This window comes from Oryctolagus cuniculus, chromosome 1, assembly GCF_051225735.1.
Source record: "Oryctolagus cuniculus isolate XC-2025 breed Fujian yellow rabbit chromosome 1, ASM5122573v1, whole genome shotgun sequence".
NCBI lineage: Eukaryota > Metazoa > Chordata > Mammalia > Lagomorpha > Leporidae > Oryctolagus > Oryctolagus cuniculus.
The window spans coordinates 48,560,566-48,577,539 of NC_142867.1; the positions used below are offsets into that span (position 1 = coordinate 48,560,566).

The following is a 16,974-nucleotide window of genomic DNA, read 5'->3' on the forward strand; positions in this document are numbered from 1 at the left end:
GGGGGAGCAGCTTCTATGGGATGTTCTATGGCTGCCCCACCGTGCCCACGGGCAGGAAGGGAGTCTGGCCGCCAGCCCCCCAATCTCCACCCGGCCGCCACCTCCCGCTCACCTACGATGAGCCCCTGCAGCCCTGAACACGGCACCACAAAGGACCAACCCACATCACAGGAGCAGAGATGGACGAGACACATGGATGGACATGGCAGGACAGGGGAAGCTCCGGGCGGCCGCAGAGGTAGGGGAGGAGGTCCCTTCAGGAAACAAGCCGCTTGCTTTCCCTGCTTTCCCCAGGGCCGCAGCCCCAGGCAGTCCCTGGCTGTGCCAGGTGAGAATTACACCCTCGACCCCCACCCCCCCGACTCACACACAAGATCTCAAACACAGGACAGAGCAGCCGCGGATCGTCCTGGGGACAGACACACACAGAGACCTCAGGAGTGACCCAGGCTGGAGCTGAGAGGGAGGTGCTGCTGGCGAGACCAGGAGGCCTGCCTCAGTCCTGCTGCCTGGCCTGGGGCGGTGTGGGGCTGGGATGCCCTCAGGGCTCAGATGGCTGCACTTGACCCCTACCCAGGTCGGAAAGGTGGAATCAGAGAATCTCAGAGGGCAAGGCTGCTTGGCTGTTCTCAGTGTGCAGTGAGGCTAGAAGACACTTGGGGGGAGGGGGCTGCATCTCACCTCCCCCATTTCCTGTAGGTCTGGGGTCTACCCTCATGTTTGCCAGCCTTGCAAAGGCCTTCCCCTCACTCTCTCACAAACTCGCCCTCAAGCCCTTGCCCAGGAAGAGCATAGCTACAAGAAGAAAGGAAGTGCAGGGGAAGGGACCCAGCGGTGTGGAGGTGGGGGCGGGGGACGCCCCTGGGGGCCACACCTCCTCTCGGTGGTGGATCCTCAGGGTCTCAGGCCAGCAGGTGGAAGCAGGAGTGCTCTGTGAGGGATGGGGCTCAGACTAGCCGGGGGTCTCAGAGCTGGTGGGGAGGGGCAGGTGTGGACATCAGGACGGCACCAACGCCACCAGGGGAAGTGAGTGTCTGAAACCTGGAGCCGGGGCAGGGCGGCCCTGGGCACGGCGCTGCCGAGGCGGGGAAGGAGCAGTGGGACCTGGGGCGATGCAGGGCCTTTGTGTGGTTGCTGCTGCTGGTGTCCCCGTGATGAGCTGCTGTGCATGTCTGAACACGTTCCTGTTGTATGTGTGCACGTGTGTGTCCCTCCTCAGGACATGGATAAACACTGCCCTTGCCTGGGAGTACAGAGGAATCTGCCTGCCCGGAGTGAACTGGGGAGCCGTGATGAGCTAGCCTGGAGCACCCATGCTTGGGGCCCCAGTACTGAAAGCTCCAGTGTTGGGGAGGACGTGTTGGAAGGGTCAAGGACAGCCATAGTGACGCCTGCCAGGCCGCGTTCTTCCTGCTGCAGCTCAGTGGAGCCAGCCCAGACCTGCCCCAGAGCCCCAGGAACCTTCCTTGCCCTGATGGTGGCTCCTGAGGTCAATGTTAGCTCAGCCCCAGCGCAGAGGTGGCCAGGGCTCTCCCCAGACACTGCCCCGCGGTGCCCGCCACCCAGCTCAGCACATGAACCACACTCTTCTCAGGTGCCTTCAGCAATCCCAGCAAGGGGAGAGTAAGGAGCGGGGTGTAGGGGCTGTGAAGTCCCCAGGGCAGAGAAGGGGCTTCGAGGGCACTGCACTGGCCACAGCGGGGCGGGGCGGGGCGGGTCAGAGGGAGTTCCTCAGCAGGGGGAGAGGTCAGGCACCCACTGGGGGAGGCTGCTCTAGCAGGGGTGGGGGAGAGTCCATACTGGGAGCTGCACTGGCTTGCAGCCCCGGGGGCCAGACCCAGGCAGGCACGGGGCCGTCCTTGGCGGACTCCGAGCTACGGGGTCTCTCACGTCAGCCTCCCGCTCCCCTGTGCCCCTTCTCAGCTCAGTGCCATCCTTCTTCTCCGGGTCATCCGTCCCACTGAGTTGCCTATGTCCACAGAATAAGGTGATGGCATTCCATGGGTAGAGGTAGACTACGGGCTTTTATATCTTCGGACCAGAGCCCCATGATCAACTTTATGTGCTATGTGCAGGTTCTCATAAAACTGAGAGAGTCCCATAACGAACCACTAGCCATGGAATATTAGAATATATCCCACGGAGACTAGTATTGTCGCGCGCCCGCCGCCCAGGGAGTGCACGGGAAGGTGACTACACCGGTGGGGATGTCCTGTATTGCTGCTGCAGTCCCTACTGCCGGGGTTGGGGAGGGGCCTCGGTGGCGGGGAGGGGCGGCTGCCGGTCTGGAGCGCTGTCACCTAGCTCCCCTCTGGTCCGCTGCTCACCAGCCGCTTCCATCAGGAGGTCACCGGACACGCCCACTCGACCATCAACCCAGCCAGACACCGCGAAAGCCAGAGTCACTCCAACAGGTTCCTAAAGATAAACGCTAAACTCTAGGGTGGTGGTGGAAGATGAGTTGGTTCGGCATGCTATGGGGTAAGTGCTCGGCACGGAGGGCTCGAGGCGGCTCCCGGGGCGGGCCCTGGGGCTCGGCAGCCGGAAGTCGGAGCAGGAGGTCTGCGCAGCCGCTGCGGAGACGGGCTCTGCTGGGAGCGGGGGTGGGGGCGAGAATCCTCGCTACAGCCCCCGCAGGGCCCCTCCTGCCCGGAGGCCACGCACCGCGTCCGCCGTGCACGCGGCCCGAAGGCAGCCTCGCTAAGGACCGGAGCAAGGAGCTGTCCGGCATTCCCCAACCGCACCCGCCCCGCCCCAGCACGGGCTCAGTCGCTGAGTCGGAGACTCGCGCCCGGCCTCTGCCCACCCCGGCAGCAGCCGCCTGGCTCCTGATGCTGCGAGAGTCCCCGGCAGCCTCCCGGCCGCGCCGTCCCTTCCGCTCGGCCCGAGCCCCAGCGGCCGCAGCCTCCTCCCCCGGGGCCGGCAGGCAGGGCTCCTCCAGCAGGCGCTCTCGGCCCTCTGACTCTGGCTGCCCAGCAGCGCCCTGGGCCCCCCCAGGCTCCACACCTCGAGACTGGGTGCGGGGTCCGGGCTGGCCCACGGGACTAAGGAAGCAGTCTGACCGAATCTGGAATCATCGCTACCGGGAGGGCGGAGGTGAAAGGTCAGATCGACATGCCTCTAAGAGGTTTCCTACCTGCTCTGTTAATTTCTAAAATCTCTTCCTGGGCCAGCGGGCATGTGTCACTCTGAGTACTGTGGTGTGGAGAGTTTACGACAGATTTACAATAATTGGGAGATCCCAGCTGCGGCGGCCGCGGAATATGCTTCTTTTTTTTCTTTGGTAGTTTCTGCTTAGCCATGGCTAAGGAGTAGTACATCCCGAAATTGTTCACGATGACCGGCACGGGCATGGCGATGGTGAGCACGCCCGCCAGCGCGCACAGCGCCCCCACCAGCATGCCGGACCACGTCTGCGGGTACATGTCCCCGTAGCCCAGCGTCGTCATGGTGACCACGGCCCACCAGAAGCCGATGGGGATGTTCTTAAAGTGCGTGTGCTCGCTGGCGCTCGGGTCGTTGGGCTGCGCGCCTATCCTCTCGGCGTAGTAGATCATGGTGGCGAAGATGAGCACGCCCAGGGCCAGGAAGATGATGAGCAGCAGGAACTCGTTGGTGCTGGCGCGCAGCGTGTGGCCCAGCACGCGCAGCCCCACGAAGTGGCGCGTGAGCTTGAAGATGCGCAGGATGCGCACGAAGCGCACGACGCGCAGGAAGCCCAGCACGTCCTTGGCGGCCTTGGAGGAGAGGCCGCTCAGCCCCACCTCCAGGTAGAAGGGCAGGATGGCCACGAAGTCGATGATGTTGAGCGAGTTCTTGATGAACTCGACCTTGTTGGGGCAGAAGACGACGCGCATGAGGAACTCGAAGGTGAACCACACCACGCACACGCCCTCGATGTAGGTGAGGAAGGCCTCCGTCTCCGCCTCCCGGTAGTAGCGCACTTGCGTGCCGTTCCGAACATTCTCGATCTCCGTCTTGTTTACGATGGGGTTGAAGCGCTCGTGAGTCTCCAGGCAGAAGGTGGTGATGGAGACCAGGATGAAGAAGAGAGAGGCAAAGGCCACGTACTGCCGGAGGGGGAGGGGAGGGGAGGAGGGGAGAAAGACAGTGTCAGAGCGAGGCCTCGCCGCCCAGGGCGTGGGTCTACTCAGGGTGCTGTGCCGGGGGGAAGGCGTGTGCACAGGACCCCCTCCTCGGGGCGAGGACGGCCTGCGCTGCTGCCGGGCTGGGTTCACCAGACCGCCCGCCGCCATCTTGCCTTCCTCTCCTTGGTAAATGCTAAAGCCTCCCTGGAAAGGAAGGGGCCCACTCAGTGCCTCACTGAACTTCTACCTGAGTGAGAGGCCCCTGCGGCGGCTGAAGTGTGCAAGGAACTGAGAGCGGCCAGCCTGAGCGGATCAGGCCCTCAGGGAGCTCATCGCCTGCCTGCCAGCGCCACTGTCACGTCAAGGACTGCGGGGCGGTGGGAGAAGGCTCCCTGCCTCCAGGGACTGCGGGCCTCTGCGCTGAGGGCGTTCCCCCGGCCCTTGGGGGCGTCTGGGGACAGCCTGGTAGAACCACAGAGCCGGCACCCAACCTCGCAGGGATCTGTGAACCAGGAACTCCGCGGGCTTTGAAACGGTATTCCAGGTTGGAGGAAGAGGCCAGGTTGGCGTTTCAGAATGGCAGCCAGAGAGCGCCCTGCAGAGATGACCTGGGCCAAGGCACCGCATTGCTCTCCCAGGGAAGCCCGAGGCCCAGGACTGGCCGAGAGGAAGAGGGCTGCCCATCTCTCATCACAGGATGGTGACGGTCCGGTTGGCACTGGAGCACTGTGGGAGTTTCTGGAAGCTGAGTGCATCGTTCTTGCCATTCGCCCACCCCTCATTTCACTCAGCTGTCCACCGTCATCCTCCTTTCCTCTCCCCTTCCCTCCTCTCTCTTCCACCCAGTCATCCGTATTTTCATTCATACGCCTGTCCACCACTCACCCTTCCCTCCATCTCCCTCCCTCCCCGCCTATCCACCCTTCCATATCCCAGCGTTCCCCTTAGCTCCTCCCCTTCCTCTACTCTGTTCCTTCCACCTGTCGGTCTTCTTCCCTTTCCCCCTGTGTTATCTCTCCTGCCCTCCCTTCCTTCCCCCTTCCATCATCCACCTGTCACCCAGCCGGCCAGCTACTCGTGGAGTCGCGCATCTATCCTCTCCTCCTTCCACTCCTCAGCAGGCACGAGCTTATACCCCCAGGGACCCCCTGGCTGGCTAAGGGAGAAGGACACACATAGGGACAGAGACAGTGCCATGGACTGACGAGCTGAGCTCCCTCAACCCTCTGAAGTAGTGGGATTGGGAAAGCGTGCGCCTGGGAGAGAGGCACCCTGGGAACTTTAAGCCAGGCCTTCCGCAGCCAGAAGGCTCTTCTTTCAGGGCCCACCCAGCTCAGAACCAGGGCACCACAGAGGAAGGCCGGGAAAGCCACGTGGGAGGAACTGGAGGAGGCTACCACCGCTGACCCAAGTCCACCTTGCTCCAGAGCTCTTTCCATCACCAAGGTCGCCTGAGTTCTTAGAGCTAAGAAATGCACCCTTGCCTTCGAGTTCTGATTCCCTCGGGGGGGGGGGGGGCACAGGGGAGGATCTTGGAGCTTGGTTCACAGCTCAGATTTCCCAAAGGCAGGTCAGGCCATCCCCAGCCACGCCCCGTGCCCTGGCCTTAGTGTCAGAGGAGAGGGACACACACACTATGGGTGTCTAGGGGATGCCAAGAGGCAGGGCCCACTGCCCCATCAGCCTGGACATCCCCCCTCCTAAAACCTCCACATCCACCCTCCTCTCTCTCAGCTGGGCTACTCCAAGTTTTAGGCTTTGGTCTCGGCCACCAGCCCACCCTCCACACAGCTGCCAGAGGGAGCTGCCCTAAGGAATTCAGCTCTGCCCAAGCTGCCCTGAGAGCAAAGCCTAACCCCTCAGCCTGGCAACAAGACTCTCCATCCCCCGGCCTCCCTGGACTCCTGGGCGTCCTCTCCCTACACATACCCCGCATTCTTACCGCGTGCAACACTGCTATTCTGACCAGGGTGTCTCCCCGGTCTCCATGGCTTTGCACCTGCTACCCCTTCCACCCGAGAGTCTTCCTGCCAGTCTTGTCTGGAAAAATCCCATTCATCTTCCACTGCCCGCTCAGCAGACCTTCCCTTGGGGTGAGGCTCCACGTGGCAGCTGCGGAGCCCCTAGGAGGCAGCAAGTGAAGGGATCCGCCCACCCCCCCACCACCAAGGAATCTCTACATCCATCTCCAGGGAGGCAGCAGATCTGTTTCCAACTCTGGCTCATTAGTGCTGGGGGAGGCCCATGGGAATAGCCATACAGGGCACTGACACCCAGGAGTCTACTCCCAGGGGCTCCCCCAGGCTCTATGAGCTCTCCTCTCATTTGCCGCTGTCACAGTACAGATCCTGGTGGGCAAGTGGGGCCCCAGCAAGAGGGTAGGCCTTATCAGGTTACAGTAGAAAAATCCTTGGTTCTTGCGGGTCAATGGACAGCCTTCTAGAGTCTTTCCCTCAGGGCTCCGGTGCCATGGAGTGAGAGAGAGCGGGTGGCAAAAGCCAGGTCTAGAGCCGGACACGAACCTGGGGTGGGACCTGGGCCTTCTCAGCCTCTGCTGCTGTAAGCTCTGCTCTTCCCTCTGTCGTAAGCACAGCCCCAGGAATGTCCAGGTGCAGGGGACACGTGGAGGGCTACAGACCCTGCCCCTCTCCTCACCTGGAGACCAGCGGGAGGTCACCCAAGGGCCTGGCTCCCTCCCGTCCATCCTCCAGGGCCAGCCAAACACAGGAAGGAGAGAGGAAGAAGCTACCGAAGGTTGAGGACCTGCTAGGGGCCTTTACTCCTTGCACCCAGCTGGCAAGGCAGGTGGTCACGTCCCCATTGCATCCAGAAGGAAACCCAGATGCAGATGGACCCCGGGAGCAGGCCAAGGTTTACCAGCCAGTGAGGAAGCTGGGACAGGGACCCGGGATCACTGAGGTCTAGAACCTGGACTCTTCCCACCACTGAGTCGCCAGAGTTCTAGGAGCTGAAATCACAGCGCTGCTCACTGGGCAGAGGGCTCTGACTCTGTCTGAATGATTCCATCCCGGAGCTTGGCACCCACAGCCCAGACTCCATTAAAGAGGAGGTTCTGTCCATCCCCAGTGATGAAGGAGCAGGGTACCGGATCCACTGGCTGGAGCCCGACCATGCTGGAGAAGTTCTTAGGCCTCACTGCCCAGGACTTGCCAACACGGGGCTGGAGCAGCCCCTCGAGGGGGGATGTTGCACCTGCTGTGCTCAGGGAATTATCGCCAGCTGCAGCCTTGGCCTGCCACCTTGCTCAGCCAGAGGGAGGGCGTGAGGGATGGGGAGGTCCTGGGTCAGCTGACCGGGCAGGGAGTGAACCTCTACTGGAAGGGCCAGGGCAGCACGCCTTGGAATGACCGCTGCAGCAACCCTGGCTGTCACCTCCAGGACTGTGGGGGAGGAGGGGGTCACAGGCAAGGACCAAAGCTCTGCCTTCCAATCCCCCATCATCCAGAGCCATGGAACAGTCACCCTGGCGACACACACGTGATAACACCCACTGCACACCGCACCCATTACCTAAGCACAGACACTGGGCACACAGGCAGCCACACGTACGCAGACGGCCAGGGGTCTGCACAGAGTGTACCGAGACACACACCGCGCAGGGCTGATCCGCGAGGCATGCACACTGCACCGGTGCATGCCCACCCAAAGCACACATGCAGTCCAGCACTGGGGCCACTCCACACGCCCCCATGAGCACACATAGAGCCCGGGCTCTGCCGCCCAGCCAGCCCCTCCCCTGCCCCGGCGGTTCCCTGTCAGCCCCTCTGCCCACCCCACGCCCAGCGGCTGGCGGCTGACTCAGTGCCTGCGTCTCTCGCAGGACGGCTCTGCCCCGCCTCTGCCTCCTCGGCCTTCCCTGATGCCCTCAGCCTCCTGCTCGGGTGATGCCGGCTCCTGCATTTTCCGTCCCTGGGCCCTGCCCATCATCTGGGGGCGTCCTGTCACCTGCCAGACCTTGTCTCCTTTCTCTGCCCCTGCCACACCCAGGATCCAGGCCAACTGTGACGCACAGGAGCTTTTGCCAGGCAGTGCCAGGGCAACTGTCCCCCAGCCTGGCCGCCTGAGTGGTCACCCTGTGAAATTGCAAGACAATGCAGGCGAGATCAGCTGTGATACGGCACAAACTCAAGCTGTAGTTTCTGTTGTTTTTTTCCAGAACCAAATCACAAACCGTGAGAGACCCACCAATTGTGTTCTAGAAAGTGGTAGCTATGGCAACAGAGCGAGGCATCCCATTTCTATGGCAACCAGGGTGGTGAGGCAGTTGGCTGTAAAGTCAGACAAACCTACTAACGATCTGTTGACTTAAGAAGATGTTTTATAAATCGCCAAGTTATTTTTACCATAACCCCGCCCCTGAAACCATAAATCACAAAGGCAATTTACTATCTATTAAAATGACCAATATGTGCGATGACTTTCATTTATGAATTATTTATGCCACAGTCATCCTTAGAAAAATGTGCTTCCTTTCAGGGCTGTGCAGGGGCTCGCTGCGGGGATCTGTGTTCTGTTTGGCGTCTCGGGAACAAGGAGATGCTTTGTGACATGGCGTGAAGACCAACATTCTGCTCTGGCCACTCACCTGCTGTGAGCCCTTGGCAAGTCACCTGACCTCTCTGGGCCTCAATTTCATCCTGAGTCAGGCACAGCTTGGACTGGGTCCCTTCTGTGCACGCCGAGGCAGGGCAAGGTTGCCGGCGCTTGGGGACACAGGACGGCCACTCAGGGGAGCCCTGGCTGGTGTCCAGACCCCAGGCCCCCAGAGGCTTCAGGTCAGTTTTTCCGCCCAATTAATCTGCCCAGCGGGAGTGTGGAGCGTGTGAGTTAATCCATGGAGAGTTAGTGATGCAGAGCAGGCGGGACGGCCAATTGTCCTAAATAAATTGTCAGTTGAGTTGGGCTGGGAAACTGAATTAGACTCTGTCTGGACTTCCTAGGGCTGGGCACGGGCTGGTGTGCTGGGCTGGCCAAGGGCTGCGAGGGGAGGAGAGGGGAAGTGGTTTTGGAGGTGTGTGGTGCCTGCTGTGTGCTTTGCCTCCCCATCAAGGCCAGGAGGCCCGGGCACTCTGGCCCCGGCCGCTGCTCCTTCTCACACTCCCCACCACCAAGCACCTACCCAGAGAGCAGTGGGTAGGAGCTCCCCTGCCACAAGCAGCTGGGAGCTGGGGCACGTGTGTGTGCGTGCCAAGCACAAGGTCCAGTGTGGGAGCGTCCGTGTGCTGGGGGCATTGCTGGGGGAGGCAGTGGGTACCTGTGCCGCGCTGGAGCATGGAAGGTGTCGCCTGTGCAGGTGGCCTGACCCCAGCCCGTGCATGAGTTTTGGGTAAACGTTTGCTGCATGTGGCGCAGGAGGGGACTTCAAAAAGTTTGTGGAAAATGGAATTAATGGATAAGTTTATTTTGCTCCAAAAAATTGAAATCCAGAGATAGTTTTTCTTTTAAAACATACACATTTCCATGAACTTTGCGAAAACCTCCTGTATGTGCGGATTTAAATTTTTCTTCTGTGGGACTGGTGTTGTGCAGCAGGTTAAGCTGCCACCTGGCACACCAGCATCCCATATGAGAGCACTGGTTCAAGTCCCGGCTGCTGTGCTTCCCATCCGGCTCCCGGCTAACGTGCCTGAGAGAGCACAGAAGATGGACCAAACACATGGGTCCCTGCCGCCCATGTGGGAGACCTAGAAGGAGTTCCTGACTCTGGCTTCAACCTAGCCCAGCCCTGGCTGTTGCAGCCATCTGGGGAGTGAACCAACAGAAGGAAGCTCTCTCTCTCTCTCTCTCTCTCTCTCTTTCTCTCTTTCTCTCTATTTCTTCTCTGTTGCTCTATTTTTCAAGTAAAAAAATAAACCTAAAAAATTTTTTTTGCACAAAAACAAACTTATCTTTGGATTTCATTTTCTGTGACCTTTTGAGGTTCTTTGTATGTGATTCACGCAAGTAGGACAAGCGCATGTGTGCACGCGTGTGTGTGTGCGTGTGCATGTGCATGAGAACATGTACATGTGTGTGTATCTGTGTATGGGAACAAATGTGCAGTGTGTGTGTTCATGGGGGTGTGTATGGGGTGGTGTGTGTGTGTGTATTGGGTGATGTATGGAGTGTGGTGTGTGTGCATGGGTATATGCATGTGTGGGGACGTGTGGTTTGTGATATGTGCACACTGTGTGTGTATGGGATATTGTGTGCATATGCACTTGCACGTGTGTGTGCATCTATGCGGACATGTGTGATCTGTGGTGTGTGTGCATGCCTGGGCCTTCCAGGGAAATCCGAGTCTGGCTGGGCACACCTGACACTCCTTCTCTGAGGCAAGGCTCTGCCCAGGGCCCTGAGCCCTGTCCATGCCAACAGTGGACACTTTCATACTGGCCCTGGGCAGAGCCTTGGGGCCTTTTCCTGGAACTATCCCTGAGTGGGAGAACGTGGACAGATGGCAGGAGAGGGTGAGTGGGTCCCGGGGGAAGGCAGTGAGGGGGCAGCGCCATGTCCAGCTCCAAATCCCTTCCCCTTTACATGCCCAGGCCTGTCCTGTGCTCACAAGCTCTCTCAGTCCCGGGATCCAACCCGGGGAGGAAGGACCCAGGGCCGGAGAAGGAGCGTCCACGCTCAGAGGCTCTGGAGCCCAAACGCAACAGCTCGCCTCACTGAGTTCATTCTCATGACCGCAGACCTAGGTCAGATCCAGACACGGCCACCCTGAATGCTGAGTCTGGAAGTTCAAATACGTGATAAAGTGGCCCATCCTGCAAATGGTATTTCCTCCTGTAACCCCAGGATGCCGAGACTGAACTAATGGCCTGTCTTAAATCAATGGTGCCTTGAATGGGAGGAAATGTGACCATCAGAAAACCCCAGAAAACCAAGATGGAGAAGGCTGCTGGAGAAGTGGAGGCCCAGTGAGGGGCGGAGAACTCTCAGGATGACCAGAGATGGGCACCCCATTCTCCGGAGTGTCAGCCTTGGGATTTTGATCATCATGAACGCACATGGAGCCGTTGCTCAGGCAGTAAGGAGGGGGTGAAGCGGATGAGTATCTCCTAGGGAATCCAGCCCCCGATCACATGCCACAAAGCACACAGAGCAGCCCGTACCTCCCCTCCTCCCCACTTCCAGCCCTGCCCAGCCGCGGTTCCCGGCTGCTTCCCAGATCCCACATCGTCAAAAGCAACTTGAGGGGCTGGTGAGCTAAATTGCCACGTGCAATGCTTTGAGTTCCTGGCTCCTGATCCAGCTCACGACTAATGCACCTGGGAAAGCAGCAGAGATGGTCCAGGTGCTGGGGCCCCTGCACCCATGTGGGAGACCCGGGTAGAGTTCCTGGCTCCTGGCCCGGACCAGCCCCACCACTGTTGCCACCTGGGGAGGGAACCAGCAGATGGAAGATACCTCTCTCTCTCTCTCTCTCTCTCTCTCTCTCTCTCATAAATACATGAGTTTCTTTTAAAGCAGGTGAGTCTCTTTGAAGCAGGCAGCAGCTACAGCAGACAGGGCAGGACCTTGAAGTCAGAGCAGCCTGGGCTTTAGGTCGGACTCTGAGCCCTCCCTGCCCTGCCTCCCAGGCGGTCCTAAGGGTGAAACCAAACGCAGAGAGGAAGGAGGAGGAGCAGCGTCAGAGGCACCGCTCAGTCCCCGCACCCAGCCTCCTGTACCTCGTGTGGCCTTCCTGCCCTGGGCCCACTGCAGTGGAGCACCTGGGAGCCGAGTGTCTGCATGTAGGAAAGCCTGGGATGTCAGTCACGGAGTGAGCTGTTCCACTGAGTTGGGAGACCCTGGGAGACGAGGCAGAAAGCCCCGCCGCTGCCTCCCTCATTCGGCCCACGCGACATGAGTGAGGCTGAGGTCACCTCCTGTGCAGGCCCCCAGCAGCGCAGTGACCCAGTGAGTTCAGCACAGGGCAGCCCAGGCCCTGGAGCACAGGGGCAGGTGTTTGTGAGGGCGCAGCCTCAGAGAGATCCAGTGGGGCGGCGCTGGAGGAGAGGTCTGCAGATTCAGCAACCAGGAAACCTGGGGGGTGGGGGTGGGGGGCCAGACCCGGAGCCCCTGGGAGGGTGGACTGTGGGAGCTGGGTGTGGGAGCCCTTTCCGGAGGAGTGTGGTGGGGAGCAAAGGAGATGGACGTGGGCACCGGCCTGAGTGACTGGAGGTGCTGGGAGAGTAGAGACGCAAATGCAGAGTCCCTGGCCGCCCCCCCTCCCTGGCTGAAGACTTGGGTTAGTAGTCATGGGTGGGACCAGAGGTTTACCTTGAATTTGTGTGCTGTTGGGGAGGGGGGGTGGGGGTGAGGCTGTGCTACTGCCAGCCCTGTCCTCGTGTGTGGGGTCTTACAGGCCAAGGAGGCCCAGGCGCCAGGCAGCTGTGATGCACCACAAACCCATGAGGTGCTGGGAGCGGGCAGCCCAGTAGGAGGAGCAGGGGCCTGAGTTCGAATCCCAGCTCCGCCACAGCGGTGTGGCTGCAGCCTGGCAGCCTGCTGGAGCTCCACGCCATCGGTCTCAGAAGGTGGACGTGACAAGCACACGCGCCAGGGAGCCAAGGTGGTGTCCAGGGGAGGCGTGTGGAGAAGGCCAGGGGCGGATGCTGTCCCCAGATCGGGGGCGGGAAGAAACAGTCCCCCAAGGCTGCCAGGTCCCCTGCACACTGGGATTCCGGGAGCTGGGCCGAGGCTTCCCTGCACAGAAATCCAAACGCAGCATTTTCGATTTGTGTTTTTCCCAAATTACCAGGGGGTGGGGAGCAGGGGGAGGGGTGTGAGGAGCAGCAGCAACAGCAAAAGGGAGAAATGTGTTCCATTTTCTGTGTTTCCCCCTGATGTGCTCTGCTCCCACTCCCACCTGCCTGCTGCCAAGGGCCCCGGGAGTGTGGGCCAGGCCTGGGGGAGCCGGCGGTCGGCTTGCTTCCTGCAGACAAGGCCGGTGGCGCCCAGGGCCCAGCCTCTGTGGCCTCCAGCCAGGGAGGGACGCAGTCCCAGGGGTGGGTCACACTCACAGGCCCTGGTCCTCAATGTTCTGGGTTTACAAGGGAAAGGAAGTGAAGCCCAGGAGGGAAGGGGCCCCGGGGTCACCACGTGGGCTGAACAGAGCTGCCCACTTCCCGGCCCATCGTCCTGCCTGAGACCTTGGCGTCCCCAGTGGCCAGGCCAGGGCAACCCAGCTCTGCAGCCCTCTGCCACCTGGAAGCCCCTCCAGGCAGAAGTCTAGGTGTGACCCGGCCTCCCTTGCCACCTGCAAGCACAGCAGGTGTGGGGCCTCAGGGTGACAGAGCTGTGCTGTCCCAGGGTGTCCCCTGCCAGGAAGGAGCCAGCATCCCACAGGGGCTGCCCCTGCCCCTCCCTTCTCCTTCCCCCATTAGCATCTCTGACCCAGAGCAAGGGTGTGTCTCCTGCCACACCTGCCTGCCTTCCCTCTCTTGCTCTGTCAGGGCTCAGGGCACAGTTATTTCTTCTGTACAGCACATTAGTCTTACTTTTTCCCTCTCTCTTCTTTATGTTGAAGGGTTCTACTGTAGGTCTTACACGTGTATGAGGGTGCTTCAAACCTGTTTTTGAGAAAGCCACAGGTTGGAGTAGGAACTATGGGAGTGAGATTCCCGGATGCAGGCAGGCCCACACAAGGTACACAGGCCTCCCGAGGGGGTGGTTCGGTACTGCCCTCCACTGAGACCCAGAGACAAATGTCTTTGCTAATCATCACCAACACCACGGAGCCTCCGGGGTCACTCATCCTGTCCTTGGACAGCTTGGAGGCACACGCAGTTACTTCTTAAGTCAAGCTCCTGCTCCTTCCTCAGGCTGGTCAGCCCTCCGGGGTCACTAGAACACACCTGCTCCTTCCCATCCTGTGACAGCCCCCCCCCCCAGCTGCAGAGGAGCCTCAGGCTGCACACCTGGCCACGCCTCCTGCAGCCCAGCCACGCCTCCTGTATGCCTGGCCACGCCTCCTGCACACCAGGCTTCCTTCGCAGCTCCCCTGTTCACTATTTATTTGTTGATTGATTGATTTTAAATTAACTGGAGAGGCAGAGAGATGAGAGAGAGAGAGAGAACTCACATCTGCTGGTTCACTCCCCAAATGTCTGCAATAAACAGGGCAGAGCCAGACCAAAGCTTGGAGCCAGCTCTCCCTCGTGGGTGGCAGGGACCCAACGACTAGGGTCATCACCTGCTGTCTCCGGGGTGTGTGTTAGGGAGCTGGAGTCAGGAGAAGAGCCAGGACTTGAATCCTCCATGCACTGTGATACGGATGCGCCTGTCCCGGGAGGCGTCTTAACCACCAGCACTCAATGCCAGCCCCATCAGAGCCTGCTTTTATTAAGCGCCCACTGTGTATTGCTAAAAGGATTGCACATTTCAGCCTTTTTAATCCTCGCAGTCACTTCAGTCACAGAGCATTTAACGTCCGCGTCGAGTCGCACTCTCCTGGCCGCAAAGTAATCACCCAGCGCTCGCTAGAGGCCAAGGGCTTTTTCCAACGTTATCTCATTCGTCTTTAAGAACCTCTCTGAGGGAGGTATCACTGCCGCCATTTTGTGGACAAGAACACCAAGGCTCAGGGTGGTTAAGACCTGTGCAGAAAACTCCAGATGGAAGGAAGGAGGCCGCGATCTGGCCACTTCCTCTTACAGGTCTCTCCTCGTCCGTCTCGGGCGACCCAGGAAGAAGACTCTTGTCTTCCAACCAGGGTAGCAAGGGGCCTTCACTTCACAACACGTTTCCACATAGGAACCGCACACACAAACACTCACACGTGCACGCACGCGTGCACACCATGAGCAGGATGGTTTGGACTGCCCCCGTTTGGTAGGGGAGAAAATGGAGGCTCTGAGCTCCAAGAAAGAGCTGGGAATGAAGGCTACCAGGAACCCTTAGGCGGCTTCCCCATCCCCCACTCCGACCCCGCCAGGTGCCCACCTGTCGGTTTGTGCGGAGTGGGGGTCCTGCCTCCCTATGTGCACGGGTGTGTGTATATATGAGTGTGCTGGAGGGGCGGGGTGGGGGGATGGCCCCACTGAAAGCAGCTGACACACCTGGGTGGGGCCATCACGGGCTGCTTGCCTGCTGTCCCTCCAACAGATAGGAAGGGACTTCAAAAAGTTCATGGAAAAATAGAATGAAAAAAATGATTGTGGTGCCCCCCCCCGCAAAAAAAGGTAATCCATACATAGTTTTTTTCCTAATTCATATTTTCCATGAACTTTTGCAAGATCATTTATATACACAGATTGTGAGAAAACTTTGTACCCAAGTAGCCTCGTTCCATTTCCTGCGAGCTTTTTGGAGTACCTTTGTGTTTCCGTCTTACCCCAGACCTGTGCAGGGCATTGGCTGTGCAGTGAGCCAAAGTGGCCGGAGCTCCTGGTTACCAGATGACCACACAGGCAAGTATGTGCCCAGCAGAGGTGACAAGGCCATCGGTGGGCCTCTAACGCTGAGCCCTGGGGGGCAGCAGGAGTGGGCAGGCTGGGGAGGGGCAGGTGCAGGAGGAGCGCCGCAGCAGGGAGCGAGGGGATGACTCCCGCTGTCATAGCCTGCGCTCAGCAGCAGCCGCCCCCACCCCCCACATCGGGCCACACCACAGCCTCCGGGGTCCTCCTCCCTCACTGCTGCTCCTGCTCCGTGCCCCTGGTCAGCCGCTTCTCCCGCAGCGCAGTCTCCACTGCCTCCCCTGGTGATTCTGCCAGCTTCGTGACTGCAACACCGTGGCCCAATCCCAGGCCCCGAGACAGCCCAGCCCTGTACCCCACTCCCTGGCATCTGCAGGAGGAGTCCCAGCAGTCCTGGCGGAGCTGCAGGCCACCTGCCGCCGGCCGCCTTCTCTGTCCCAGGAGACATCATCCCCAGGCCTCTCTTCCAGAAACCTGAGTCACCGTCGACACCCCCATCCTGCCGCACCTCACATCTAATCTGCAAGGAAATCCTGGTGGCCTTGCCACCCGCCACGGCTGCCGCCCATATCCCCGCCATCTCATCCCACTGGGCTGTGCCTAGGGGGTCCCCAGCTGGCAGCCAGATGAAGGATGCTTTGCAATGCAAGTCCACTCGTGTCACTTCTCTGCTCAGGGTCACCTCTCTGTTTCTCAGAGGAGAAGCTAAGGGCCTCACCGTGGCCTGCACATCCCTGCCAGAGGTGGGCATCCATTGCCCCTCCAATGTCCTCTCCACCACTGTCCCCTGGCTCACGCCAGCCATACCTGCAGCCCCAAACACATTCCTCAAACATGCCAGACATGCCCTGCTATTGGGCCCTCGCCCTGCTGTTCCCTCTGCCTACGATGCCCTTCCCAGCCCTGCTGCGGCTCATCCCCTCACTGTCTCCAAAGGCCTGCTCTGACCGCCTGGTTTGAAGTCATAACCAGGCTCTTCGGGCAGCACGGCTGAGCTTCCCCGCGCCATTCCTGCAGTGCACTTTGGCTCAACACCAGTCACTCTTTCTGCGTGCCCACTTGCAGCAGTGGGGCGACTCGCACCGTGGAATTTATTCGGCTTTCACGGTCACTGTTGCTTCTTCCCCCGTCTAGAGTGGCAGCTTCCAGAGCGGCCCAGCCACACACTTGCCTGAAGAAGGGGCGGGGGTGATCCTTCCCAGACCCCAGGGAGCACCGCTCAGCACCAGAATGGCTTCCCTATGTGGGGAAAAGTGCGTGTGCTATACTCAGTCCCTCTACCTGCATAATGGGTAGAAAAGTTAACTTCCTAAGCCGCCTTAGGAAGCACTCTGCCCACTCAACGCGCGCCCCATCAGAGTGCTTTTATTAAGCATGGAGAGTGTGCCCAACCACTGGATCACTAACACCACGCCTGCGTCTACACTAACACACCCAACTGTTGGTTTCACACTCACATTCAGGCGTAACCACACTAACAG

The 16,974-nt window shown here is 59.9% G+C and overlaps 1 protein-coding gene across 6 annotated transcripts in view; it reads right to left on the reverse strand.

The window, feature by feature from the left end:
* The window catches only part of KCNC1 (potassium voltage-gated channel subfamily C member 1), a 41,118-nt gene that overhangs the window by 7,201 nt on the left and 16,943 nt on the right, over positions 1-16,974 (reverse strand). For 4 of the 6 annotated variants that reach the window (XM_051833923.3, XM_070065286.2, XM_051833924.3 and 1 more), the window contains exon 2: positions 3,137-4,070. In XM_051833923.3, the coding sequence (XP_051689883.1) occupies positions 3,137-4,070 (934 nt within the window). 6 annotated transcript variants of the gene reach the window in all.